Source organism: Pseudopodoces humilis, chromosome 6 (genome assembly GCF_049639895.1).
Source record: "Pseudopodoces humilis isolate 2021_Gansu_Grassland_sample_001 chromosome 6, ASM4963989v1, whole genome shotgun sequence".
Classification (NCBI taxonomy): Eukaryota; Metazoa; Chordata; class Aves; order Passeriformes; family Paridae; genus Pseudopodoces; species Pseudopodoces humilis.
Window position 1 is genome coordinate 56096475 of NC_142205.1, and position 27514 is coordinate 56123988.

A 27514-nucleotide genomic window follows, 5' to 3' on the forward strand; every position below is an offset into this window, starting at 1 on the left:
TGAAAGCACAGTTGTAAAATAGAAAGGGCTATTAGTTGTGTGTAAGCATCTAACACCAAGCAGTGACAGGTGTTGGAAAGTTTGCTTTGTGTTTTTTAACTCAGGGACACTAAATATTAATTCTGCTGAGAAGGTTGAATCTGGACTTGGGAATCATCAGCTCTAGGATGGGTCTTGGCAATTTATTTTGATAATCTGCTTAACTGTCTTTTCTTTTTTTATCATCCCTTCTTCATGTGCATGTGTTTAACTGGCTTAATTCTTCCACTGGCAACTTTGTCAAGTGTAGTATTTTTGTAATGTTTTCACAGAGTTCATTAAAAAAAGAAAAGAAAAAAAATTGAAAAAAATTGAATTTTTTTTTTTTTTCTCAGATTGTATGAGAAAAGTGTCATTCATGAAAAAATACTTTCACTGTGCAGAATAAGGGGGGTTTTTGCACAGTTCTCCTCTCCTTTTTTACTTAGACCATTTTGGATTCATTTTTATCAATGAGTGAGATTAATTCCTATTTAATGGCTGCAGCAGGTACCCAGAATAGCATCACTCACTAAATACGGTACAAAGAGATACTATCCTGACACTGTAGGGAGCAGAAGTCCATCCTCCAAGCACTCACCACACAGATACCTTTTTCAAGGTCTTCAGACCTTCAGATCGATTCTCTTGAGGATAGAAGCTGGTTTAAGCTTAATTTTAATTTATTCCCTCCATAAAGATAGGCCCTGATCCAAATAACAGCTAGAACTATGTGCAAGAACAGTCTCTAAACTAAATGTCTGGCTGCATTAAGAACTGTCTTGGATGCTGTTCATTTGTATTGTTTAGAGTGGGATGGGGGTTATATCTCTGTCATTGGTCCAAGCATTCAGATATTTATTTAGAGACTAGGAATAGTGTCCAGTTGGCAATATAGTTTATTCCATTCTTATTCCTGCTTCCATTTGAAATTTATGCCTCACTGCAGACTTTCTCCAGAGTGTTTGTGCTGAATTGCCTTTCTTAAAGCTCCAATATTGAAGATTATTTTTAGTACTGGTGTTGTATTTTTCTTGTAATATGTATTTGTGGCCTAAAAGGCATAGATTTATGTGCTCTGAAGGCAAGTGACATATACATAATTACAGGCTCTTCTCTTTGACATAGAGCTTATGTCACTGGGCATAATAGTTTTGTACAATTAAATGCTAATTCAGCAGGAATAGAGTTTTAAGGATTTCCAACTTAAGGAAAAAAAAAACAAACAGCTCTTCCTGAGAAACATTCAGTAGCATAAGTAAGGTAAATATAAACCTCCTCACCCCTTCACCCTGTTTGCAGTGTGAAAACACCCAAGTCTGGAATTACTGGACATGGATAGCCAATTCATATTCTGAAACAGCCACCTTTTTTAAGGTGTGGAGGAAAAGGACATCTGCTTTTCTATCATGATAGAAAAGTAGGACAAGAAGGCCTATAGAATTTAATTAGACTTCTGTAAGGCTGGTATCTCCAACAAGCTTTTATCTGTAGGATCCCACACATTTTTACAGTAGCACTAGGTCATGCAAAGTAGTGTATCATGAGTAGAATAAGATGTTAAATATTAATACAAATATATTAACAATATCTAACAATTCCAGAAGACCACTGACTTCTTCATCCGTATTTTTCTCCATTTGGTCTTTCAGTATTCTTTTAAAATCAATATCAAGACCTGTATAGCCTGTCAGAATTTACATGTTCCCTAAGCCGTAGGTATACGGGATACCTTTATTTAAAATACAATTGTAAATGTAGTGTGTCCTATGATTATGCCTTCTACCCAATGGGAGATTAATTGGTGCTCAAAAGCTATCAACAGTTGATATATTAAATTTCTATGAATAAAATTATACTTTATAGGGTCAAGAGCTGTCTATTTCTAGCTAAAGGTGTGATTATTAATTCCGTACAGTCTTTATTTGTAAAAGGGAGAATTCTTTCGTTAGCTATTGTCTTCACATCAAATACTGTAATTACACAGTTCTATTGAGTAACCTACTTTCTCTCCTGTATCTTTGGCTACATTTTCCATTAGGATCACTGATTTAGCTCTTCTCCGTAAAGAAACCTCAATCTCAAGGAACCTTTTCTTTCAGTGTTTCTTATCAGTCCTTTCAAACTTCTTTGGTGTGATGACCAGAGCTGGATGTCACCTGTGTGTCAGCATCGAGCTCTTCAGGCATCAGGGAGATGAGGAATCATTTGAAATAATGTTTTCTTGTGCAGATCCTCACAGGTTGCTCATCTGTTAGAAGTCTGGCCTGGAATTAAGGACACGCCTCTGGGACATCAGTGGCTTCTGGGCAATACATGATAATAGCACAGTTGTAAATGAGCTATGAAAATTTGGTGCCTGTAAGAAGGAAGGAATTAAAAGTACTGAGAGGTCAGTGAACATGTGGAGGACAAGAGAAGAATAAGTAAATAGTGCTTTGCTTTGTGTTCTGAGTTGATACAACTGAAAAGGAGAATGCAGACTTGCTGCTTTGTGTGTAGTCAGAACTAGGTAAGAGCTAATTAAGCTGATGGGTTTTTGATATCTCAGTTAGAAGAGGTTGAAAAAGTACAGAGTATTTAAACAAATAAGCAAGAAACTACAGCTACAACCCCCCCCCCAAACTAACAAAAAAAATACCCAAACAGCACTTAGAAATATTGTACTACATTTAATAAAATGCTTTAATATGAAGTGTTGAAATAGAGTGAATAAAGCAAATGTAAAAAGATCAATCACTGATCAATCAAGGCTGAGTTGTTTGCCAGTGTCTGTTGTCTGCTTGAAAGGCTAAATGCAGAAAGCCCCCTGTCTGGGAGTAAGGCAGCTGGAGAGAGATGATAAGGCCGGAAATTAGCTTTTAAATCCCACTCAAAACACACTAAAATCAGGAAGACTGGGTGACTAATACAGGCCTCACAGGAGGAGAATGAGGTGGAAGCATGGAGAGCTGTGGTGTGATGTGGTTGGTAAGACCAAAATCTGTAATATTACATCCAACCACACACACAAAAGATGAAACCCTGTGTAGGAGATTGGATCACTGTTTATGGGCTTTTGAGTTCAGGGAGAGCCAGAATAAGTGAGAAGTCTGGCTTTATGGAGAAAAAAATAGATAAAATGTCTGCTATAAATGTGTCATATAAAAAATACACAATTTAAAATAATTTAGTAGATTTTTCTATGCAAAGATACTCTGTATTTCCCAAGCGATAGCTTCTGTGGCCATTCAAATTTATACAGCAAATCCTGTGACCATTAAATTTGAAGCAGAAGGCTCAGCAAATTCATATTCATGCCAGAATTCTGCCACTTGAAACTTCTGTGAGAATTAGAGCTGTGCATGTGGGAGGATAGCCATTAAATTCACAGTGCTGTAGGCTTAGCAGGTGCACCCAGGTGAGCAGGGTTTGCATTTTCAGAGCTGGCAGAAGACTGAGAGTTTTACCATACCCATGAATTCCAGTCTGTACAACCTCGGCATTTGACTTCTAAGGTTAAATTGTAGCTTTACAATATTATCCTTTTGTATCCTGAGGGAACCAAAGGCATCCACCTCTGAGATGGGCTGTGCTCCGCAGCAGTCTCTTTGTCTGTGGCGCGGTGAAGATGTGGGGACCGCTGGGGAGCCATCCTGGTGTCTGGCTCAGAACATCCTCTCTCCTCCGTCCTGCTCATCTCTGGGCTCTGTGCCAGCTGCAGATTGGGAGTCAGCCTTTCAGTCTTCCATCTGATTCCTTCACTCACCTGCATTTACACACACGTGGAGGGCTTTAATTGATTTCAGATGCCTTGCATCATGGCACCCTCGAACGAGTACTCCTGCCACGATCTCTGTGTTCATCTTCACAGGGAAGGAGATGAACACTGAGGTAAAATTTCCCCTCTGCTGATGCTGCCAGCAGAATCTGTGACAGTGCTCGCTGTCTTGGAGATGCAAAGGAGAGCAATTTGCCTTAAATTGCCACTAGCGTGGTTTGTATTTATAAAAGCTGAAATGTATGAGATGCTGAGCTGCAAGAAATTCCCATATTTTAGGCTCGTCAATAATAGAAGGAGTGGTGTTCAAAAACAAAGGTCTGTCAGTAAAATATAATAAGTATAGTTATTTTGTAGGATAGAAATGGACAAATAAAATGGGATATCAGGAAGAAATTCACCTTATAATAGAGAAAATAACATAATTTTATTTCTATTGGGCTTTTAAACTCTTGCTCTCTGTATTCTCAGAGAATGGAAAAGAATAGTTTGTAGCTCTGTGTGAGGCAGCAAGTTATTTGAGTTCCACTGAATTTTTAAATACCTGTCCTTTGAAAGCAAAATATATGCTCTCTAAACAGTTAGTAATGGTGAGAGTATCTTTTTCCTTCATCTCAAATGCTTGAGTCTTGACAGTTTCTTTTCTTTCCTCTTTCTCACTTGTCAGGTTACTAAACAAACATCATTGCAAATGTGGCTACATGCTCAAGTGAGCTAACAAGGATAGTTAGGTTTTCAGGGCTGAGAAACTTTCATTTTTCATACTCTTAAATTTCACAGTATGGAGGAAAAAGACTGGCATTGGGGAATGTGTGTGTGTGTGTGTGTGTATTAGAAGTTTTCAATTAGGTACTGAAAGGAGAAAATAATGGTTCATGAATTTCTGTACACATCAAATGAAAGCTAAGTTCCTATCAGTGTTGAAGTAATGTAATTTCATTGTCCAAATGTTTCTGGAAACCAAGAGCAAATGGCATTTCCATGCATACTTTGAGGAATAATTTTTCATCTTACACAGAGGTCTGAAAAACTTAGATGTGTTTTGTTCGAAGTTTCACACCTGCAATGTTTATTGTTAATTTGGGGCCTCGGTTCATTTGAAGTTCACCTGAAAATTTATTCACTCACTGGAATTCACTTTACTATGTGAAACCTATGCATTTTTACTGTGATATCCTGATTGCAACATATATCTTTATATAAACTTCCTTCCTCCATCTATTTCTTAATGAAGTGCTAATTCCTGGTTTTTTATGATGTTGGTCTCAATCACATTTGAAAGGAGTTTATGGTTAGGTGCATCTACAGAAGGAAATTCCTAGCCCTGGGTTCCTTTCTGACGCCACATAATCAAAGCTTTAACTTAAGCTGCCTGTACAGAACTTGCAACCATTGTGCAATAAATCCTGAATCTGAAATAGCTTAGTGGTGTACACGGGGGCATCTGGGGGAATATTAATATCTGTAACAACACTTCTGGATGGGGTTTAAATGAGCCCTGAAGATGTTAACAGGAGAAGAGCAAAATGTAGGGTGTAGGTTTCTTTAAGATGAGCTATGCGAATTTGAGGATTTGGAGAAGAACCTTTTCATCAGGGTTTGAAACTAAAACTAACATTGACATGCTCTATACAGAGTATGAATTTCCTTGCTAAAGGGAAGAGATTTTTTAGCTGAATTTTGGAATGAAACAAAGCTGCCATTTCCTTGTCCTTATTAGGAAGTGGCTGTTGAATCAACCAGAGATGGTTCTTGATTATGTGTCAGCTTGGCTTGGGGATCTGATCAAATGTGATTAATCCAATAACGCTGTTAATTCATTGACTTAGGGATTTGATTTAAGTCAGCATCATGACAAGTTATATCATTCATCTCCTGTTGCTATGAAAGTAAGCAGTGAACTGGGCTTTAATAACCTTACTGTGCTTTTGTTTTGCTTATTTAGGCTTTGGTAAAAACTGGGAACTATAGAGTAGGGTTCTTTTGTAGTTTTTTAGCAGTATGGGTTTAAAGCTGGGAGGCAACTTAGTAGATGACCTGGACCTTGGCCTGTCCACAAAGCTGAAATTTTTGTCACTCAGAGGAGGCATTCTGCATGAAGTAAACTTCAAACAAAATCAGTCTGCCTTGTATTTTGGGAGTAATGCTTGGTGTTTGTTTTCTATCGAAGTTCTTACGTGGCACAAATTTTTAAGTCGGGAAAAATATACTAATCTAAAAAGAAAAGATTATTCCATGAAAAAGAAAACAGTCTTTACCTTTCCCTCTCACACACAGTTAGGAGCAGACTGTCATAGGAATGGTCTGTGTTATGCAGAGGAGAGCTGCTCATCAGGACATTTGCGTTTTCTTATCAGTTGCGGTCTTCTGGGTCCACAACTTTAATTGCTGTTGACTGAAGCAATTGGATATGTTAATTACCCATATAACTAAGGTATGCCAGAGTGGTTCTTCTGAACTGTTTTAATTGATATTTCTGGATTTAAAAGAACCAGCTGCTGGAACCGCAGCAGTTCAGAAATCCCACTGTATGCAGCATGAGTTTCCCGAGGCTAGTAGTTCACATGGTCAGGGTAACTTAAAAGCAAGTAATTTTTATTCTAGACATAGAGTGATAAAATATGTGTTCCCATGTAGCTCCATACCACGCAAGGAGCTGTCAGGTAGCTTGGGAGTGAGGACACAAACAAGTTATGGCAGCCCTGGCTCATCCAAGCCTTAACACAGTCATCCAGTTTTTTTAGAAATTCACTCTATCTGTACTTCCAGAGGAGCTGGCTATGAGTCAGGCTCACTCAGGAATGCAATTTTTATGCTGACACTTTATACATAAACATTGATTTCAGAGTAATGGGTGTTAATGCTGAATATGTCCTGCATTATTCTGATAATGACATCAGGAAAAAACACACTCTAAATGTGTTTGTCTAGGCAGAGGGAGCTGTGAAATTCTTGTCAATCAAGAGCATGGTATTAAAAAAAACCAGAAAACCTCTCAATTCCAGGTCTGGTATGAATACCTGAGCTGAATAGCCAAATTTATGCATCCCTCTTCACTGTCTGGAAGACCTTTCAAGACTAAGGCTACACAGTGTGAATCAGATGCAGCCTGTTTGTTTTCCAATGAGAAAATTTCAAACCTCTTTTGGAATAGTTTCACTCTCTGGAATCTTCAATTTAGCACTGTATCAGTGTCCATAAATCTCTCATTTTTTGTGTTAGGGCAAGGCCTCCCCTGCTCTCCCCCTCACAATATTTGATGAACAAGTTAATGAAAAGTTTACACTTGGTCTTCTGAGATAAGACCTTGTGTTTGAATGAAGAGCTGCATTCATTAAAATGTTTAAAAATCTCTAAATGAGGTGTTCAGGATGATGCTGTCCAGTCAGATAGCAGACAGAAAAAAAATAATAATTTTTTCAAGGTAAACCTTAACATCCAAGTTATTTGCAAGGTCAGTAATCTGTTTTTAATGGCCAGATTTTTGGAACTCTGGAATGATGTCCTTTTTAATTGAAAGACTAATGTAACTGAAATCAATTTTACTTTTTCCCCAGCTCCATCAAATTTCAACTTACTAGTCCATAAACACATAATATATTTGATCATTCAAATTCTGGGGGGAAAGAAGTTTATAATAGAGCAAATAAGAAAATTTATAAGCTGTATTTGGGAGCACTGAAAGAAAAATATGCATAGACAGAGGCATAGCTGGTTTTTGTTTTTCCTTTATGGAAGGCATTTGGGCATGTCTTGACTTCCATAATTGAACTGTCAACTCTTTTAGGGCAGATCTGTTGTAATATGTTGAGCTTTTGCATCCTGTGCTCAGAATCATGTACTATAGAATTCTAAATTACAAGCACTTACTTCTGATTTTTATCACAAATTACTATAAATTTGCTCTTTAATCTATAGGGAGCTGAGCTCAGCAGTAGTCATAATAAAGTGCTTATAATGTAACTTCCTGCATGGTAATTGTACAAATTTGAGGGAGAGTTTTTAAAGTCTTGTAAAAATTATTGGATTTTAATTTTACAGTTTTGGGGAGGAACACTGCTGTGCAGTTCTAGCTACAGTGCTTGGGTTTGTGTCACAAAAACTGGTGTTTCCTGCATTTGTTAGGTCATGAGAGCAACTCTCCCTCCTGTCCTTAGGAGCCCAGAACTCTTGGAGACCTCCAGAGTTTCTGAATGTGTCCATGATACTGAGTCATCTTGGGTCGAAGTTTGTCTCATTGACTGCTCTGTTTCTTTTGCAACCCCTGTTGAAAGGTTCTCAAGGCCTTCATCACGTGCTCAGGGAAAGTTTTAGCACTCAGGGGAATGCATTTGTTTGCTCTGTCTGATCCAGAATGAAGAGCCTGACTCCTGTGTCTCTTGCCCCACCTCCACACTGATGAAAGTTATCTTATTTTAAATTAGCTGCAAAACAAACAAGGGCAGAATTGGCACGAGCACATAATCCAGTAGTCATGAAGCAGGAGTGATGGCAGGCAGAGACCAGAAGTTGGCAGTAACTGTGTCATAAACATCAGCTGGAGAATTCACTGGTTTTCTTTAATCAGTGCCTTTTTTATGGTGAATTCCTGCATGAAAGGAGGTTTGATACAGTCTTTATGAAAATGAGCCAAAAATGACAATAATTTCTATTGAAAAATTAGGCTGACAGTGCTTTATCAGTATTCTAATGTCTTACCAGCCATGGTTTCTCTGTTTTCACCAATCCCTCTCCCCTTCCCTTCCTCTGTACAACAGGGATTTGGGAAACAAGTGGATGTGTCGTATATCGCCAAACATTACAACATGAGCAAAAGCAAAGTTGACAACCAGTTCTACAGCGTGGAAGTAGGTGACTCGACCTTCACAGTCCTCAAACGCTACCAGAACTTGAAACCTATTGGCTCTGGGGCTCAGGGAATAGTTTGGTGAGTATCAGCAGTTTCTCTTACGATGCTTGGAAACAGAATTGGCATTTTGCATCTCTTCACAGTTTGCCAGACAAAGACGTTGTCTAAAATTGCAAAAATAGCTGTCAGGCAACAGACATCCTGAGGCAGAAGGAGCCCAGTGGTTTGCTAATAAATTCCCTGGCTGGTGAGAGCGATAGCACTGGGTTTATTCCTCCACACAGCAAAATGGAGCTAGCAAGAAGGTGGGAGAGAGATCTTATCATAATTGACAACTGTGGCACTATTTCCAGAGGCAGTGCAAATAATATCCCAAGTAAACCCTGTAATTTTGGTCTTTGTACAGTAAAAGTCACTGAGAGCAGCACAGAAGCTTGTCACATCCCATAGCATTCTCAAATATTCAGGGTGGAATCCTTTCAAATTGATGTAACTACTAATGTCTCCTTTGTTTCTTAAAAGTGATGTTTCAGTGATGTGGATAATGTGAACAAAAGATAAATTCAGTAGCTCTCCTAAACAATGCAATTTTAATTTAGCATGTTCAAAAGTTGTGGAATCCTGGGTGGCTTTTGCCTCTGCAGTTTTAGACTTGACTTTTAAATTTCTGTGGCTTGTATTTAAATGTCTCTGTGCAGGCATTTGTAACCTGTTTAATTATGAGGCATTCGGGTAACTAAAATAATCTTTTATCTATAACTTGATCAGAGATGAAGTCTTAATTTCATCTGTCACTTCTGACACTGTTATTTTTTCAGAATTTGACCCAATGTGTGTCACTTTACAGGTGGAGGCAGTGGTAAAGCAAGAGGCTCCTTGAAGCCAGTGGCAAATGTTTTTTCCATGGATTGTTGGCATTGGCACCGTAATTGACAGTGTAACAACTCTGACAACACATCCTTAGGCCTCAGTCCATCACTTCCTGTGTTTAGTGTACTGTGGAGACCATGCAAGTCCAAAGACTGACCTAAATGGCCAAGCACCATATTCCTCATTTTAAACACAAAAGAACTCAAGGTTGCTTTTAAATCAGCTTTGGGAAAGAGGCATATTTTGGGTTCAGTACTACTGAAATTAATTTTGCACTATTTGTTCAATTCCATATAAAGCAAAGATGGTTTTTCTTCCTCCTTACTATCCTCTATTTGTTTCAGAGGAAAATCAGGTTTTGTTGAACTTCTCTGCAACTGAATTGCTGTAATGATCAATTGTGAGCAGCAAAAAATAGAGGAATTAATCTAAATAAAGTCAAAAGCATCCTGTGAATTTTGCTTTCACACTAAGAGTTGACAGCAAAAATTAAGAATTTCTTAGGAAAGAAAATCAAATCAGAAAACAAGCAAGGTCAAATGAAAGTTAACACAAATTCCCTGAAATGGTGAATAGTATGGAGAGGCCATAAAAGACCTTTTTGATGATATAGATATAGAAGTGTTACACAATAGATGGGGAAGATAATGAGCATTTTTTTCTTAGATTGTGTTACATAGTAAACTGCCTGACATAAGGCATAATTTAGCAGAAATACAACAAACCATCCATCAGCAAAGCATGAAGAATCAATGGTGAAGCAATTAATTAATGAAAAAAATATTTGGGAGACAAATATTTGTAGTTTAGCTAAGAGAAAAGAATACATGATGAAAAACATCTTCAGTTGTGTTTCTCCTTTCCTAATATTAATAAGTTTACACAGTAAACTTTATTAGAATAAGTTTCTATTGTAGAAACTTTATTTAGAAGTATTTTGATGGAAATAGAGTTACATCTAGGAAAAGCTGATTAAGTTAAAAAAAAAACTGAGAACCTGCCTATTTATGCAGCACAGCTTGCTCTGGTGGGGGAAGTAATTTTCCCTGCTTGTCTTGTTCCTTTGCAAAGAGTAGCCATAAGGAGTGCCTCTGTGAAAAACTTGGGAAACACCTAGGCCATCATTTCTTTCAGATCCACTGGCTGTGTTTATACTTGATGGCTTCTTCAAGTAGTGTCACAGATCTGGGATGCAGTTCTGTCCCTTGCTGCCAGAAGTAGGAGAAGTGTAGAAGCCAAATGGGTGATATCTGATTGTTCCCTCTGCCAAGGGCAGGCACAGGTAGGATGGCACAAAGGGGTTTAGGCTCTGCCTTCTCAGAGCATGCACAGGATTTTCCTTCAGGATAACTGTAGGTAAGGACACTACCTTATTATTGAGTGGATCAACTGGCGGCCCAGCTGCTGGAGAGAGCTTTGGTGCATAGTGACACTTGGTTTTATGGAGCGATGGAGCATGGCTGCTGAATGCTAACTCCTTTTAGGAGGAGATGTCTTTCAGGCCCTGAAAGGTGCTGCAGAGTTCCTAGGCAAAGCCACAGAATGCTGAAATTTTTGTCATACAGTTCTATGAACAGGTTTCAAGATAAGCAGGAGAATGGAAAACAACCTATGTCATGGAACAGAAACAGGCACAGGAAGCAGGGGATGTGGTTATGAAAGGAGTAGGGACTTGATTTCACTCAACTGTGCTGAAAAATTCATCAAAGAAAAAATTATTTTCTTGATATGGAAGCAATAAAGATATTAAATCTTCAGGAGATGATAATTTGGTAAATGAAAAAGAGAAAACCATATGGTGTGATTGTTATAATTGTGCCCATGTGAAATAATTATAAACCCAGTAAGAAAATGGTATTTCTACAGACATAGTACATACAGAATCTTTGGAAATTAATCTTTGGGCTCTTTCAACGGGTTTTGTGTTAACTATGTTCACAAAATTATTTTAACAGCTGAAAGAAGGAAAGAAAACAAGCTGCTTGAAATATCTTGAGCAGGGAAGCTCCTCTTCACCCTGCAAACATTACTCTTTATGAAAGTGTAGGCTGTTTCCTTGCTGTACATCACACTTACATCTGTGAGAAAGCCTATAAAGGGTGTTTTTGCATATCATTATAATGTTATTACAGGCATGATGACGATGGGGCATCGCTGAAGCACAACTTGGAGTTTATTAGACCAAGCTGTAGCTGTAAAAAAATGCACAGGCTTGCAACCACACTCGTTGATCTTTGAGTCTGTCACAGAAAGAGAAAACAGAGTTTAATTAGATATGTGCCACTTAAACTGCTGAGAGAGGACATAGCTGATACCCCTCTGCAATGCTAGAAGGGAGTTGACACCTGCCTTATTTTGCAAGGGGCTGAGAAAGAGAGACAGGTCACTTTCAGCTTGGGTTTGTGCATGGTGAATGATGGCGGATGGAGAGGAACTCTCATGTTCCATAAAATCAACAGAAATATGCTGATGTTGGAGTGGGTGTTTCTTTATGTTTTAGATGAATGCTTTTTTGCCTGGAAGCAAGGTAATTGATCTGTAGGTTTTCTGTTGTGGCTTGCAAGCTATCATTTTTATGTTGCCTGTGATATTTTTGATACTGTCTGTGATGTCTAGAAAAATGGTGCTGTGCAGAAATATTTCAAAAGAAATTTGAAGGGTCTCTGACAGTTTTTGAATTTATGGTAGAAGCAAGGGTGAAGTCCAGGTTTCCAAGGTAGATAGGGAAGACATCACTTACTAGCTTGAGAAGTAATTAAAATCTAAGCAGTATCTTATGAAGACATTTGGCCTGGTTTATGACCACACAGTGGCTATACCTGTGTGTATTTTCAGGAGAAAGTGACAGCTTTAAAAACAAAGTTATCTTGGGGAACATCAAATAAATGGATCTGATGATGCCTTTCAGCTGAAATCCTTTGTCTGGTCTTTTCTTAAAAGTGAGCCCAAGTTTTCATGCTGCATGATGCTGAGATGTGATCTAATGGTGTGTCAGCTGGACTGGGGGGTTGGCTGGGAAGGCTTTATTCTCATTGATGCAGGAAGTTTCTGTGTGAGTAATGTTTGAGTGGGGGATATGGGAGCAGGAATTATGCTTTTCTGAGAGCTTTTCAGTGAATGCATTATAAATTTAGAAAGACACCTCATCTGCAGATATAGAGGAGCCTGTAAATATATTCCTGAAGTAGTAAATTGGGAAATGTGCTGCAAATATATTTCTTTGAGTTAGTGGTTTGATAATACTTTTAAGCCTGAACCTAAAGAAGGTAACAGAGTCTTTTAGTGTTCCCTGTAATAGGTAGAGTCAGCAAGACAATAAATAGCTTGCCTAATATTACCATAGGTTCTCCTTTGCTGATTTAATTGTAATTTGGTGGTTGAAGCTTATGGAGTGCAGAGTTCTTTCAGATCAGCCTGTGGTGATGGTGGTGCTCCTTGTAGCTTATGAATCTGCTGATTCTTTTCCTAAAGTAATCACAGCACCATAGAATCATTTAGGTTGGAAAAGACCCTTAAGATCACAGAGTCCAACCGTACCCCCAGCACTGTCCATCACTAAAGCATGTCCCCAGTTGCCACATCTGCACATCTTTTACAACACCTCCAGGGATGGTGACTCAACACTACCCAAGGTGTTCAAAGGCTGGAGGAGAAATGTGACAGGTATTTCCCACTTCAAGATGCAGAGACATTTGAGCTCTTTTGTACAAAGATTACCCTTTGGTTCTGGTTTTATGTAGCACCATTGACTCCTGGGCTGGGTATGAGGATCTCAAGGGATATTGCAATGGGAATAATGGTAAAAGCCATAGGAAAGAGCAGTTGATGCTTCTGACCATAATCAATTCTAAGCTCATGCTTTTGCTATTGTGCAGTGGGAAAAACACAGAGAATAGTGGTCATATCATATATCATATCATATCAGTGTCATATCCTACAGCTAATACACAATTTTATTTGTAATGTTTAGCTGGACGCTGGTGTATTCAAATTCCTGAGACATGAATATTTTTCTCCATCGTGGTCCTGCTATCCCAGTAATACTGTTTTGATTTCTTGGTGTCACTGAATTGAAACACTGTATTCCCTGGCAGAGATCAACATTTGTGCATGTATAAACTGGCATAATTCTGTTGAAGTTCAGAGATGTTCTCTTTGTGGGGTTAAGCACTAATTTTCCTCAGAAAGGGAGAACAAAGAATACATTTCATTCAGAGACAAAATGGGGAACAATGTATTTGGATATGCCTAGAATTTCAGTGGCCCTGAAGGGAGTGGCAGCATTAATTTTGTCAGCCCCGGCCTCTCGTGTGAGTCAGAACAGAGCATATGTTGTGAGTTTGGTTACTTCCATTCCAGTTACGCCTTGCAGGCTTTGTGTGCTTCACATTCCATTGGCTGGCACTGAGGTTGATCCCATTCTGTTGTAGATTCTGTAAATTGTGTCCATTAGTTCAGCCAGCGTTCTCCTCACGCCCGTTGCATGCTTTGCTGATGTGCTCTGACATCCTGCTTCCGAGGAGGTTTTTGAAGACAACTTTTAGAGAGTTTTACAAGTGTGTTCTGTGAATGTAGGAAATTCTTTCAAATGCTGTCACTTTGCGCTGGGAACTGTTGCTGTACTGACAGAGCAATAAGCATGCCAGTATAAGCAAATTCTGCCATGTTTCCCAGTGCTAATATCATCCCATACAATGGCAACATGTGGCGATTTTAAATTTTTTTCTTCTGGGAACAAGTAGGTTAAGCTATTTCCAGATGTTTTTAATCTTTCTTTTTATATTTTGAGCAGTTGTTGTTGGAATACCAGAAGTTAAACTCACAGCAAGCTTCAAACCTCACTCATTCATTTGTACATTGCAGAATTTTTCCCCAGCTCCCAGTTTGCAGTTACGCTGTGGTATTCTTTGGATTTTCTTGCAGGCCATTGCTCTGAAGCACCAAAAACTCTGTGCATTTGGTTTCCCATTGGCCTGGTGTACATCTGAAACAGCACATTCTGCTTTGTGGTTCTGATGTATCTATGCCTTGATTCTCGAGAGAAACTGCAAATTTCCCACTTGTATTAGGAATCTGGATCACCAGCATGTGAATTTTAAGGTGCTGAGAGATTCCCAGTGGGTACAGCAAAGGCTGAGTAGCTCTCTGTATGTGACCTCCAGAATATTGAGTGGAAGTATTTATTTAAGTTGGTCAGATTTGTGTTTCTTAAGCTGATTTATTAGAGTTTGCATATTAACACATACCCAGAGACAGTTTGCCTGCATATGGAGTGAGAGGAAGAGGCCATGTCTTGGAGTGCTCTTGCAGCAAAGAACTGAGCTTGGATATGGAAGGAACTGCTGTTAGGATCACAGAGAACTGTTGCCATGTGACAAACTATACATAATATCTGAAAAACAGGACAGATGGATTGTGTTTGAGTCATTGTTTGCTTTGATTCTTGCAGCTTCTTCTATCTACTACGACTTATGAGTGAGAAAGAAGAAAAAAAAAAGGGAATATATCAAAAAATATTTCTCACTGTCTTCCCTTTTTTTTCCTTTTTTTTCCTTTTTTTTTCTTTTTTCTTTTTTTTTTTTTTTTGTTTTTGTTTCTGTAATATCCTTTTTCTATCAGAATGCAGAGATTCCTGGTAGGCAGGGCATCACCGTGTATTTCATGTTTTTCTTCTTTTGTTTCATTTCACTTTGCTTGTACAGAGAAATCTAAAATTTAAAATGTAATGGTAATCACAGATGGTATGTAATAGAATGTGCCACAGGATTCTTTTCTAGCAAAGGAATTATGTCCTCTGTCTGAAATACACAGCCTATATTTCTACGTCCTTTTTTGATGCCTTTCTCCTTAAAGAACCCATATGGTTTCCATGACTACAACAGTTACACAGGCAAAATCTATTCCATATTCATATTATGCAAGTTTATGGAGGAAAAAAGTAAATAAGTTTGTGAGGGAATCATCTCTGCAATCTGTTTTTGTGAACAGTGATGCTGGCAGTGATGCTTCCTTTGCCTGGTCAGAAATTCAGTGCTGTGAAGGCAGGGTCAGACTCATTTGAGAGCGCTGGCAGCCAGAGTTTTCAGCTGGATTGGTACAACTCTTAGGCATAGAGCAGGTTTGTTCATAGCTGTGGCTGGATCTGTGGTCCCCTTGGAGCCATTAAAAAATGTATCAACTGTTTGTAAATTCTGTGTCTGCAGGGAAGTAACTGATGATTGTGAAACTTAAGCACTTTTTGCGTTGGTTGGCTGGAAACTCCATTTAATTTACACTTTTTGCTGCCAGACAGTGATGTTTTCAAACCCTCTTGACAGATGTCAGGTACTTATCTGCTCCTACACTGTCAAAAGCTTCCTTTTGGTCCCTGACAGATCTCCCTTTTCTCACATTTGTGTTGGGTCACTACTATGATGCAACTTACTGGACAGATTTTTTCAAGACTCTCTTTGCTCCTCCTGGAAAACCGGGTTTGGCATTAACTACTGTCAGTGCAGTGTAGCTGCTCCTTAACAGACTTCAGGCTTATCCTTCCATGTCATTCACCTGCAATCCTGTCCCCACTGAAATGAACACAGTTGTGTCATCATCACCGATCACTGTGTGCTTCACATGAGACCAATTGCACAAACCACTTCTGCCCCCTCTTAGGACCAAGGGGCTTCTCCTGTGACAGGAGGATGGCTGTGCCCACATGGAATTAGGGAGGTAATGCAGGGTTAGTCTGGGGAAACTAGAATTTGAGTTGCCTTTTAGGGTTAAAATTCTTACTTTTTTTCTCCCATGATTATCACATTGTAGGTGATGGCTTGGTATCAGTGCACTTTCATTCCAAGCTTGAATTTTGGGTTTTATTCATTTGAGAAATGCAGCAAGAAACATGAAATAGCATTTTTTATTCACCCAAGTGACAGCTTTTGTTCTGTTTGTCAGGCAAGCCAGCAACTCTTTTAAATTATGGTTGTGAGGGGGTAGTAGTAAGATAGTAGCTGGTTTCTATTCCAGTTTGTAGGCCCAAAAAATAGCAGGTTTGTCACATGACTGACAGTTTGAATGTGGTAGGTACTCAGTTTCTGCCAGGTGCACAGACTCTGCCTCAGTGCCACTATTTCCCATGTCTTCTGAATGCCTGTTAAACAAGGAAACTGGTCTTTTTCTGGCTGTGCTGCTTGAAAACTGTCCAACTTTACATTCCCTGGTGAGCTCAGAGCAGTAAATGTCAGATCTTTTTGCCAAATTCAGTGTCTAATACCTGTTCTCCAGATGTGGTGTAAACATCTACTTAATTAGGTTTACCTGCAAATCACACTTAAGCATCTTTTGCCCATGCATTTTCTGCCACTGAATATTGATAGGCACCCCAAGCTCTGGTCCATTTTTCGATTTTTCACTTTGCTCTGGCTTTGGTAAATCCTTGAGCATGCCAAGAGTGAGTAGTGTAGGATACTCTGGAAACCATGAGGTTGTCATCTCTTACATGATTCACGTGTGAAAGAAAGCATATTGGTCTAGAGCCCTTTCAAAGCAGAACAGAAAAGAAATTTGGCTCCTTTCACTGGTTGAATTTCCTAGGCTGGCAGCTAACAAAAGCTACTGGCAGCTAGCAGACTGTGTAGTGAGTTAGTGACATGAGACATTCAGGACCAGAAAGTACTGATTTTTCAGAAAAGTATTAAACAACAGAGTGGCTTTCAGAGCCAAGTGCAAAGAATTAGCAGAGCACATGCAGATGAGAAGTATGTCAACATGCTCCATACTCAGCATCCTCATGAATATTTTAATCTCCTGGCAAACTGAACCAGAGCCCATTGAGTGGTGTGCCAGGCAATGTGTGAACTTTATAGCTGCCTCCACACTGCCTTTCCCACTGTATCCCTGTATCCCCACTGTCTTTGGGAGAGAAAATGAGTATGGCAAGAGTTTTATCTTGCATCAGTATGCACAACTGTAACTGGTGGGTTACAAAATGGATCTTGTTAAGGGCAGCACCAGCTCATGCAATTAGGAAGACAACTAACTTCTATTGTAAACATGTTTATTAAAAGTAGGTGTTCCATCCTTTTTGATCCCTGCAGCTTCTTTTACATTGTCTTATACGGCTCAAACACCTTTCTTCAGACCCAACCATCTGAAATTTTGGCAGATAAGAGCTCTCTCAGCATGACTGAATTGTGAAATAGATTTCACAGAGAACTTTTTAGATCTAGTTGTCCTTAGAATTATGAATGAATTCTGCTTCCAAGTTTATCCTTGCTGTAAAGGGCTGCTTGGCTTCGACATTTTAGGCAATGACTGTAGTAGTTGAAAAAGAATGAGCAATACAGATTCAAAATTGGACCATTATGGATATGACAACGACAACGTTTAATCCTTTATGGGTGGCAGTAAAGGGACTGGATGAATTGTGGGCTTGGACTTTGTGCTTGCAGATAAGCTTGTAAGCTGCTGAGCCAGGTAATAAACACCCCTACCAGAGAGAAGACAACTGAGCTTTGCTCAACTTTTTCCTTCAGTCTTCAGTGGCAACCCCTCTTCCTATACCTCTCCAGTGGAGAGACAGCAGGATGAGGACTGAGGAGGAGGGGGAGCAAAGTCCCTCCCACTGTAAATAAAGATCAGGTTTATGACCACGGAGGAACCTGTGTCTATGGGACACAATGAGAGCCATCCCAAAGTGATGAGGGAATTGGAAAATGCACTTGCCAAGACACTCTTCATGATATTTGAAAATCCTTGTCAGTCAGGTGAAATCCCAGGTGACTGGAAAAAGGGAAACTTTGTACCTGTCTTTAAAAATGATAGAAAGGAGGACCCTGGGAGCTACTGACCTGTCAGCCTCACCTCTGTGCCTGGGAAGGTCATGGAACAGATTCCCCTAGAAGCTGTGCTAAGGCACATGGAAAACAGAAAGAGGTAACTCAGGATACCTAGCACAGCTTCACCAAGGGCAAGTCCTGCCTGGCCAGCCCTGTGGCCTTCTGTGTTGCAGTGTCTCCATCAGTGGGCAAGGGAAGTGTTTCACATGTAAATTTATCTGGACTTCTGGAAAGCCTTTGACGTAGACCCCCATAGCATCCCTCTCTCTAGAATGGCAAGAGATAGATTTGAGGGGAGGACACATGCATCCAGAGGGTTGTGGTCAACAGGTCAGAGTCCTGCTGGACACCAGTGGTTGTGTTCCTCACACCTCACACACACACAAGTGGTGCCCCTCAGAGGTCCCTATTGGAACTAGTTTGATATATTCATTAATAACAGACAAAGAGATCAAGGGCACCTCAGAAAATTTGCAGGTTTGTGACCTTTAACGAGACCAAATATGAGATACTGCACCTGGGTTGGGGCAGCCCTGGGATCAGCACAGGCTGGGGATGAACAGATCTGGAGCAGCCCTGCCCAGAAGATCTGGTGAATTCATGAGAGGCTGGGCATCACCCAGCTAAGTGCGCTGGCAGCCCAGAAAACCAAACATCCTGGGCCCCATCCAAAGCAGTGTGGGCAGCAGGGTGAGGGAGGGGATGAGTGAGACCAGCTGTCTTTCCTGATAAAACACTGAAATGTAAAAATAGAGCCACACATTTTTAACATTTTCCTTTAAATTCTCCAATTTTGGTGAAGTTTAAGCACTACAGAATTTACTATTAATCTTGACAGCAATGCTGAATTTTCATTCAAGGACTGGAATGATAATCCCAAACAATTTAGGCAATTCAGTCCTCTCTCATGTTACTTCATTCCAACAGGGGATAACAGATCACGTTTCTGTGCAATGCAGGAAGGAACATTTTGAGCCCAATCAGTAATCTCTGCAGTGATGAGGAACATCATGGAAAACCTTGGCAACTGGTTTATTTATTCTGTGAAACTGGAATCTGGTGATAGTAAAAAAATGATGACTCGTGTTTCAGCTGGGGAGGCAGCTAGGTTATGTTTTCTAATCTAGCTGTTTCCACTGGCTTGCAAGAAGCTGTGAGCTGATGGAAACACAGAAAAACCAAGATGGAGCCATAACTGGCAACAAGAAAAGTGCAGCAGTCATCCATTATGAAGCTGCATTGGTCTTCTTTAGCATCAGCTCTAAATATTGCCTCAATTCCTCTGCATTTTCAGAGGGAATAGAACTGATCCAGAGAGTATAGTAGCCATTCCTGACAACAGGTCTGCAACTCTTCAGTGTGCTCATACTGGATTTTTGGGGGGATTTTTCAGCACAAAGTGTTGCTTCCAAATCTAGTAAGGACATTTAAAGGCTTTTTCTTATAGTGGCCTTTGACTTGTACTTCCTGGGGAAAACTTTCTGCACCCTGGTGCATGGATGGAATTCTTTATTTTAAGTTTAATGGAAAACATTCATTATATTTAAATATACCTTCTGGAGAGATCTTTTCACTCTAATAACTTTTTTCTGTTTAAAAGTAATTATTGAAGAGCAGAATATGCACTGTTTGTATGAATGTCTGCCTTTAGAATCTCGGAAGTTATATGTCAAGAGGAGAAAAAAAAAGTTAAAAATAAGAAAGTCTAATTTAATTCTTAAATTTGGAATGAGGGCAATGTAAGGGGCAAACAAACCAAACCCACCAAAAAACCCCTACCAGAGTACACTTAGAAAAGTTTGCTTAAAGCAAAATAACATTTTCACTCCTTTCTGTTGGAATACTTGGATGAAAGGGGACTGCAAGTAGAGAGAAGGTAAAGCACTTGAAACATTCTATGGTTAAAGCTTCATAAACCACGATTACAGAAATTTTGCTTGATAGGAAAAGAATTTGGCTCTTGTTGTTTCTATAAATGACTTCTTCAGAAACTGCAATAGTGATAGTTATCTGAAACCAAGGGCTTTGAAGACAGAGAAATTGCTGTGAAAAAGATTTATATAGGCATCCATCTACATTTTTCTTTTTATCTATCTATGCATATACATTTAGATGTGTATCTGAGCATTTCTACAGAAGGTGTTTCACTCCATATATTGGTGGTGATGGGTGGTTGAGGATGAGCCATCATTAACATTCTTGTTAAATGTGATTTTCAGGTTGTCATTTATTTTCCTAAGAATCCAGCTCTAAGAGTTTACCTTAAAAAATATATGTTTTCTGTAGGTTTAATAGTCTGTTCTGGGGTAGGCTATAATGGAATTGGTTTACTTGTTGATGAAAAGATGGGAGAAATCATTTTAAGTATTTATTTGGTAAGTGTCTATTGAAATAGAAACTTGGACATGAAACTAGAATGCTTTCCATTTCTTTTCAAAACAGGTATAAAAATTAATGTCTGGTCCTCCAAGTGCATGACAACAGATCATTTCTCACTGATCATTACACTCTGAGCTCACACAGAATATTAGTGGTAAATGATGACCCGGGTTTGTGTAAATCCAACTAGGAGGAGTTTCATTTTTTTCCTGCTGAAGTCAGCAAAAGCCTTATTAAATACCTGTAATTACTTATATCTCTTGGTAGTCATGAATTTATATTCACTATTTTTTTTTAACTCTGCTAAATAGGTTTGTTTCAAATTATTTACAGTTTAAAAAGGCATTTTTAACACTAGCATTTAACATGTCAAACTAACTGCAAAGAGGATTTACAGGGAAAGAGTGTATTTACTACCTTTTCTGTCTGTACAGCTGCCAGAGACATGGTAGTAAACTTTGAGGATTTTTCTGAGTTCATTTTGCAGTAAAGCTATCATCTTATTACAAGACCGGGGTAATTTAGAGTCTTTGCAATAAAATCAAGAAGCTATATAAATTAAAAAAATAAATTCACAGTTGAGCAAGAGGTGTTATATACATATAGAGTTTCCAGAGAAACTCATTTAAATGCAAGTCCAGTCTGTTATTTGAGATTTGGAGTGACTTCCATACTCAGCCTTTTTGTCTCAGTTCACAGACACTCATTATTCTGTCTCTTATTCCTGATCCCTGGAGCCATGTGCTCATACAGACACTCTTCTGCCAGTGATTGAAGTTTGTCTTAAGAAGGCTTATCATCAATACTAACCTTGGTGTTCCAAGGTAAGGATTTTGTGTAGCAAGCATCAGAGAGAGGACCTACCAGAAAAAAAATGTCAGGGCTGTGGATTTACCCAGTGAAATAAATTTTTGCATTGACTTCTTCAAGTAGTTGGACACCTTCCATTTGATAGAAGACTGATAGAATTCCAGTCAAGATCCTTGTGTCTCAAAGTAAATATCCCTCTTAAAAGGATTGCTTTAGTTCTTCTGTGGTATGCAAAGGACCAGGAATTGATCATAAAAGGCAAGTGTTTAAGAAGCCTTTGGTTTTCTGATTTTGGATTGGTGGTTTTGTCCGTTGCTTTGGCAGAGAGAGAAAATTCAGAAAAGCAAACAGAGATCAGAAGTTGAGGATAATGTGTGCCCAGACAAACTTTTGTTGTTTTCTAACTCCTAGTCAGTAATTTTATGGTATGTCTACTGAGGTTAAATTATGAAAAATTATTATTAAAATTATTCACATTACTCTTACACAGCTCAGATGAGTCTTACATAGGCTTGCTCTTGGAGTACACCTAATCTAACCCACCTGTTCAAGGCAGAGTCAACTAGGGCAGATTGCTCAGGACCACTGGAAGAGTTTGGCTCCATCCTCTTCATTCCTCCCGGCAGATACTTAAGAAAATTGATAAAGAATTGATACTTAAGAAAACTGATACCACCCTAAGCCTTCTCCAAGCTAAACAACTCCAGTTCATTCAGCTGCTCCCTGTATGACAGGTGTTCCACTCCCTAATAATCTCCATGGCTCATCAGTGGAATTGCTCCAGTCTTTGTCTTTCTTTTACTGGGGAGCCTAGAGTACAACCCAGAATTCCAAATGTGGAAAGATCACTACCCTAGACCTACTCTCAGAGACTTCCTAAATGAGTCCTAAAAGTAATCTTTGCAAAACTCATCACCTTTAACAAACAATTGTTCTTATTTGGGGGATGCATTTGTTGTGTTATTTATGCAGATGTAGTGCAAATTCAATATTTCTGATTCTTCTCTTCTTGTGTGGTTTCCCAGACAAACATTGCCAGCATTTTCTTACCTATTTTGAACAGCTTTGCTTTTTTGCAGGCTTTGTGATTAAGCTTCTGTTGCTTGCATGCTTTCTGCTCAACTTTGTTATTTAGCCTCTGTCACTGAATGTCTGCAGTAAGCAAGAGTTAATGAGAAAAAAATTTGAAGGATTACAAATATTTATTTCATGCTTAAGAAAGAAATTTTTAGAATAATGGGTGGTTTGGTTGATATATCTCCTGGGAAATACACTGTTGCTTTTCATGGATGAGTAGAAAACTCATGTCATGACTTTCCTCTTCTTGGTAAAAGGAAAAGTCGGGAGGAGGGCCTGAGGATGCTGTCCATTTGGCAATGCTTCTAGAACTTAGTGTGCTTTGTGGTGTTTAGAAGTCAGAATTTATGTAGTCAGATTTGAACCACCAAAATAAGTGTTTCAAATACACAGGAGGTAACATTTATAAAAATAGCCGAAGGTTGTGAAAAACATTTAAAAGTTTAAGGAGCGTTTTAGGGCTCCAGCTTTAAAAGTTCACTTTGCAAACAATGTATTTCTTCATTTTCCAAAGTTGTAACTGTGCATATGCAACAATTTTTTTCTTATCAGGAATCAGTAAAAAAACCTTGTGAAATAGTTCTGTTTCTAGGTATGTTATTGGAATTGGACGATATGGTCTCAAATAATGGCTAAATAACTTGATTCCATTAGAAATATGATAAAGAAAACACAAACTTCATTTTGGATAAGTGGACACTTGGTCATTGAGCCACGTTCTGAAAGTTCTCTGAACTGCGACAGAAAGAGCAAAAGCCTTTTCTGCTGTAGCCATGCACAGAGTTGCTTTATGAAACAACTTCTTTCTTATCCAGTTTTTATTGTATTTTTATCTGAAGTTACTTAATTTTTTTCCCCACCCCTTAAAAATAACTGTTAATTTCCAGTGGAACTGGAGTTCACTGGTAGTGAAGTAGTGGTGTATGCTGTCTTCTGCTGATGTGGTGCTACAGGTTTCCTTTTGGTCTCTTACTTTTTTTTTTTTTCCTACTAGAAACTCTCTCCTTTTATCCCAGTATTTTTCTCAATGGAAAAAAAAACAAAAGGAAATGGGAGGTCTGAGGTTCAGGAACTTGCCATGAGAAGTGCTGGATACCCTCCAAGAAGCATAACCCCTGTGTTTGTCATCACTACAGTGCTGCATATGATGCCGTCCTTGACAGAAACGTGGCCATTAAGAAGCTCAGCAGACCATTTCAGAACCAAACCCATGCCAAGCGAGCTTACAGGGAGCTGGTCCTCATGAAGTGTGTGAATCATAAAAATGTAAGTTTTCAGTGGGGGAAATGGTATGTGCATTGCTGTGTTAGAAAGGAAATTGTTTTGTTTGGTTCCTTTTTTAAATGAAAGAAATTGGAAGTAAATTATGCTCAAGGGCCACACTTTGGTACTACACACCCATAGGAGAGACTGAGGGCATTCTACATGCTTATTTAAAGGCTGTGCCAAACTGGGATAGTTCTATACTTTCCTGCTTCTTGCACCATCTACTGTATATCATTGAGTATCCATTATGAAGGAAAATAATCCTGTGCTGCACCAGGAGTGTTATTCCAGGGCTGTATGTTAATTTTAACCATTATCTGTTAGAACTACCTGCCTGACACTGTATCAATTTTCTTTTTTGTAGTGAAATACGTAGGATTGCCACACTGCATTGTAAAGGGATGTCCCAGGGATTTCATTTTCCTCCAGCTCCTAGATTTCCTGCTGCCATATCTGTGTGCCCCTTCCTTTTTTTTCATTAGGAGTGAATATTTCAGTTTGCAGTGTTTACCCGTCCCTCAGATCTTGCAATGACTCTCCTTATGCAAAGCATAAACGAGCTATTAAAAAAAAATGTGATGTAAGGGGAGATTTTACTCTTCTTCTCAATCAAAAGTTCACATGGAAAGACAAAGGACTGATTCTAAAATGTCAAATTGCAGGACTTGACACTACAGTGTCCTCTGCCTTTCTTCTGGGCAGTGGTTTATCCTTACATTCCCACTGTGTTGATCAGGACTGTTCCTGTCTCTTCCCTCTTGGCTTGATGGAAGCTACCCTCAGCCAGCCCAATGCACTGGGATTTGAAAAAGCAGGGATGAGCAAGAAGTTTTTTAATGGACTGGAAAGAGCAGAGGGGCAGGAGGAGCGGCACTAATTTTAAATGCGTAATTTTAAAGATGGTGCCTGAGAGCTGCTAACAGCACCCCATGGGTTGGGTCAGAGCTTTAATCTGTCTGTACAGTGAAGTGCAAATGAAGGAGAGGATTGTAAAGGCACCTTTGCAGAGGTAGCATTCAGCCAGAATATGTGGAGTAAAGAGAAAGAATGTTGAAGAATTTTTGTTAGAAAACCTAAAGAGGTGATGGAGGGTGGGAAGGGAGACATTCAGGTGTTGCCTTCATGGCAGCAGTGCTGCTGTCATCTACCCCTGTTACCTGCACAGAGGGAAGGAAAACAGGAAATCCAGATCTGTGAGGTCATGTATCCGCTATTCTTTTTCACACATTCTTACCAGTGTCTTTAAGCAGCCCAGCCCATTTAAAATCAAACAAACAAAAATGCAAACCAAACAAGAGAAAGGCGAAAAGGAGTGGAAGTATGCAAGATGTCTTTGCTCAGGGTGTCTCTGTGTCAAAGTGCTTCTACTGAAAAGTTGTACCTCTCACATGGAGGTACATGGATGGATGGGATTTGTGTCAGCCAGCATGTGCATTCATGTGTCCTCAAAGGAATTGAGGCCATGTCAGAGAAAGGAAGTACTACTGTTTAATAAGATGGTCCTTGATTTTTTGCATCATGTTAGAATTCCTCATAAATAAGAAAATTCTGTCTGCAGCACAAAGACTGCTATGCTAGATTGAGCTGAATTTAGTCTTTGAACCTGCAACTTCAGAATTCAGAAAGGTGTCTCACCTTTAGCACTTTGTTTTGTCACTGGTTATCCTCCTTTCAGATGATTTCAAGGGCACTTAGAAGAAATCTGAGAGATTTGTGGTATTTTATTTTGAATGGTGCTGATTTTTTACTGATCAATAAAGTGAGAAGTGTTAATATATAGAGAGCAGTGAAAAACAGTTTATTCTTTAACACAGTTCAAAATGGGTTCAACTGATTATGTATATAACTTCTCTTTATTCTTTTGTCTTACTTTGCTTTTCAGATTATAAGTTTATTAAATGTCTTCACACCACAGAAATCTCTGGAGGAGTTCCAGGATGTGTAAGTAACAGGGGTGGTAATTAAGCTAAAGCTTTAGGGGTGTGGGGGGCATTATGGTGTACCTCGATTGCACTAACTCAGCAAAATACAAAGGTTATAGCCCCCTCTTAAAAAGATAGTGTGAGTCTAGTGGGTAGAAAAATATTCTGAATTCCCATATTGAGAGGTCTTTTGACAATTTAAGGTGAAAAACACTGGGTTTCATATTTTTTATGATATGACCTTTGTTTGTGTAATGTTATTTTCCTGGGGAATTAGGGGTAGGTGTAGAAGACAATCAACATCTCTGCTGGAACCTTGCCCTGCTGGACAATCACTACTGTACCTAGTATGAACCTGATGTGAATGAAATTTTAAGTATTCTCTGTTTTATATTGTTGCTCTCCTTTTATCTTCCTCTCTTTCCTGTATTCTGTACACACTGAATGGAAATGTGTTCCTATTCTGTAGTCTGATAAGATCTGATCAGCAGTAACCAATTCATTGTAATGAGAATTTCGTGAAGTCATGCAAGCTTAGGAGGATTTTTTGGAGGCATTTTGCATGGGGATGCATATTTTACCCTCTCAGACACCTCTGTTTCTCTCAGACTCCTATGTGTACTGTGGTAGCCATCCTTGCAGTGGTCGAAGGCTGAGCAGTTACATCATTTGGTGCTTGTGGGTCTTTTGGCTTCTGTGCATTTCTGTGTGGTGCTGCCTGATTACCCATGTAGGGTATAGTCTCTGGCACGGGGAATGCACCAAGAAAGGGCAAATAATCCACCAGTTTTCCTGGTATGCTAAAAGAGTGGTGTCTCTGCAGTGAGATACAAACAGCACCATGGTGCTGTGGTTAGTGGGCTCAGTCTCCAGCTGTGTTACTCCCAGTCATCAAAAATAAAGTGAGTTATGAAGAAAGGAAAGGCATTGTTACTTATTTGAGATGATGCTGTGATTTGCCTTCAACACATTAAAAAAACAACCCCGTGGCTTTGCTTTTCCATTCAGCTACCTGGTAATGGAGTTAATGGATGCCAACCTGTGCCAGGTCATTCAGATGGAGCTGGACCATGAGCGAATGTCTTACCTTCTGTACCAAATGCTCTGTGGAATCAAGCATCTTCACTCTGCAGGGATTATTCACAGGGTAAGGGGCCTTTGGTTTAAAACTCAAGGCAGCATATTAAATGGTCACGAAGATTATAAATGCCACTTGACTCTCTTGTGTACTGTGGATCAAAGCCCTGTCTCCCAGTACAATGAATGTAAACATAAAAGCCACAGTCAGAGGTCAGGGGATATGGAATTGGCATTTGCCATCATTTACATGTGCTGAAACAAATGGAAAAACTGCTGAGTCTATATTAAATGCATCCTCTCATTTTGCTTTTCCACATCAGTGCTGTGCCTGGTAAGGATGTGGTACCTAGTTGTGGATGTGTTGATAGCAGGGTGGATCAGGTAATGTCACTGTGAGTAGGAGGGAATTTGAAATGCATTGAAATACCCTGACTTAATTTCTTTATTGAAAAGTGCTTTTGCTAATTTGGGATTTCCACACTAAAAAAAAAAATAATCAAAAAATGTTTCCCTAAAGAAAAGAAAGGCTGATAAAGTGGGTTACAAGGTGGATGTTTTTCTACAAAGTTCTTCTTTCTTGGCATGTCATGTGTTTAGCAGAGCGTTATGGATTTGGCTGCCAGATAGTCATCAGTAAAGGATGAGTTGAATTATTATAAATGAAGCA

General features: G+C 39.2%; 1 protein-coding gene across 4 annotated transcripts in view; it reads left to right on the forward strand.

Moving 5' to 3' along the window:
* Nucleotides 1–27514, forward strand: part of MAPK10 (mitogen-activated protein kinase 10) — a 169351-nt gene that overhangs the window by 91982 nt on the left and 49855 nt on the right. For all 4 annotated transcript variants that reach the window (XM_088056418.1, XM_088056417.1, XM_088056420.1 and 1 more), the window contains exons 9-12: nucleotides 8536–8705; nucleotides 23716–23845; nucleotides 25728–25786; nucleotides 26776–26914. In XM_088056418.1, coding sequence (XP_087912544.1) covers nucleotides 8584–8705; nucleotides 23716–23845; nucleotides 25728–25786; nucleotides 26776–26914 — 450 coding nt within the window. In that variant the 5' untranslated portion in view covers nucleotides 8536–8583. The remainder of the gene's footprint in view (nucleotides 1–8535; nucleotides 8706–23715; nucleotides 23846–25727; nucleotides 25787–26775; nucleotides 26915–27514) is intronic.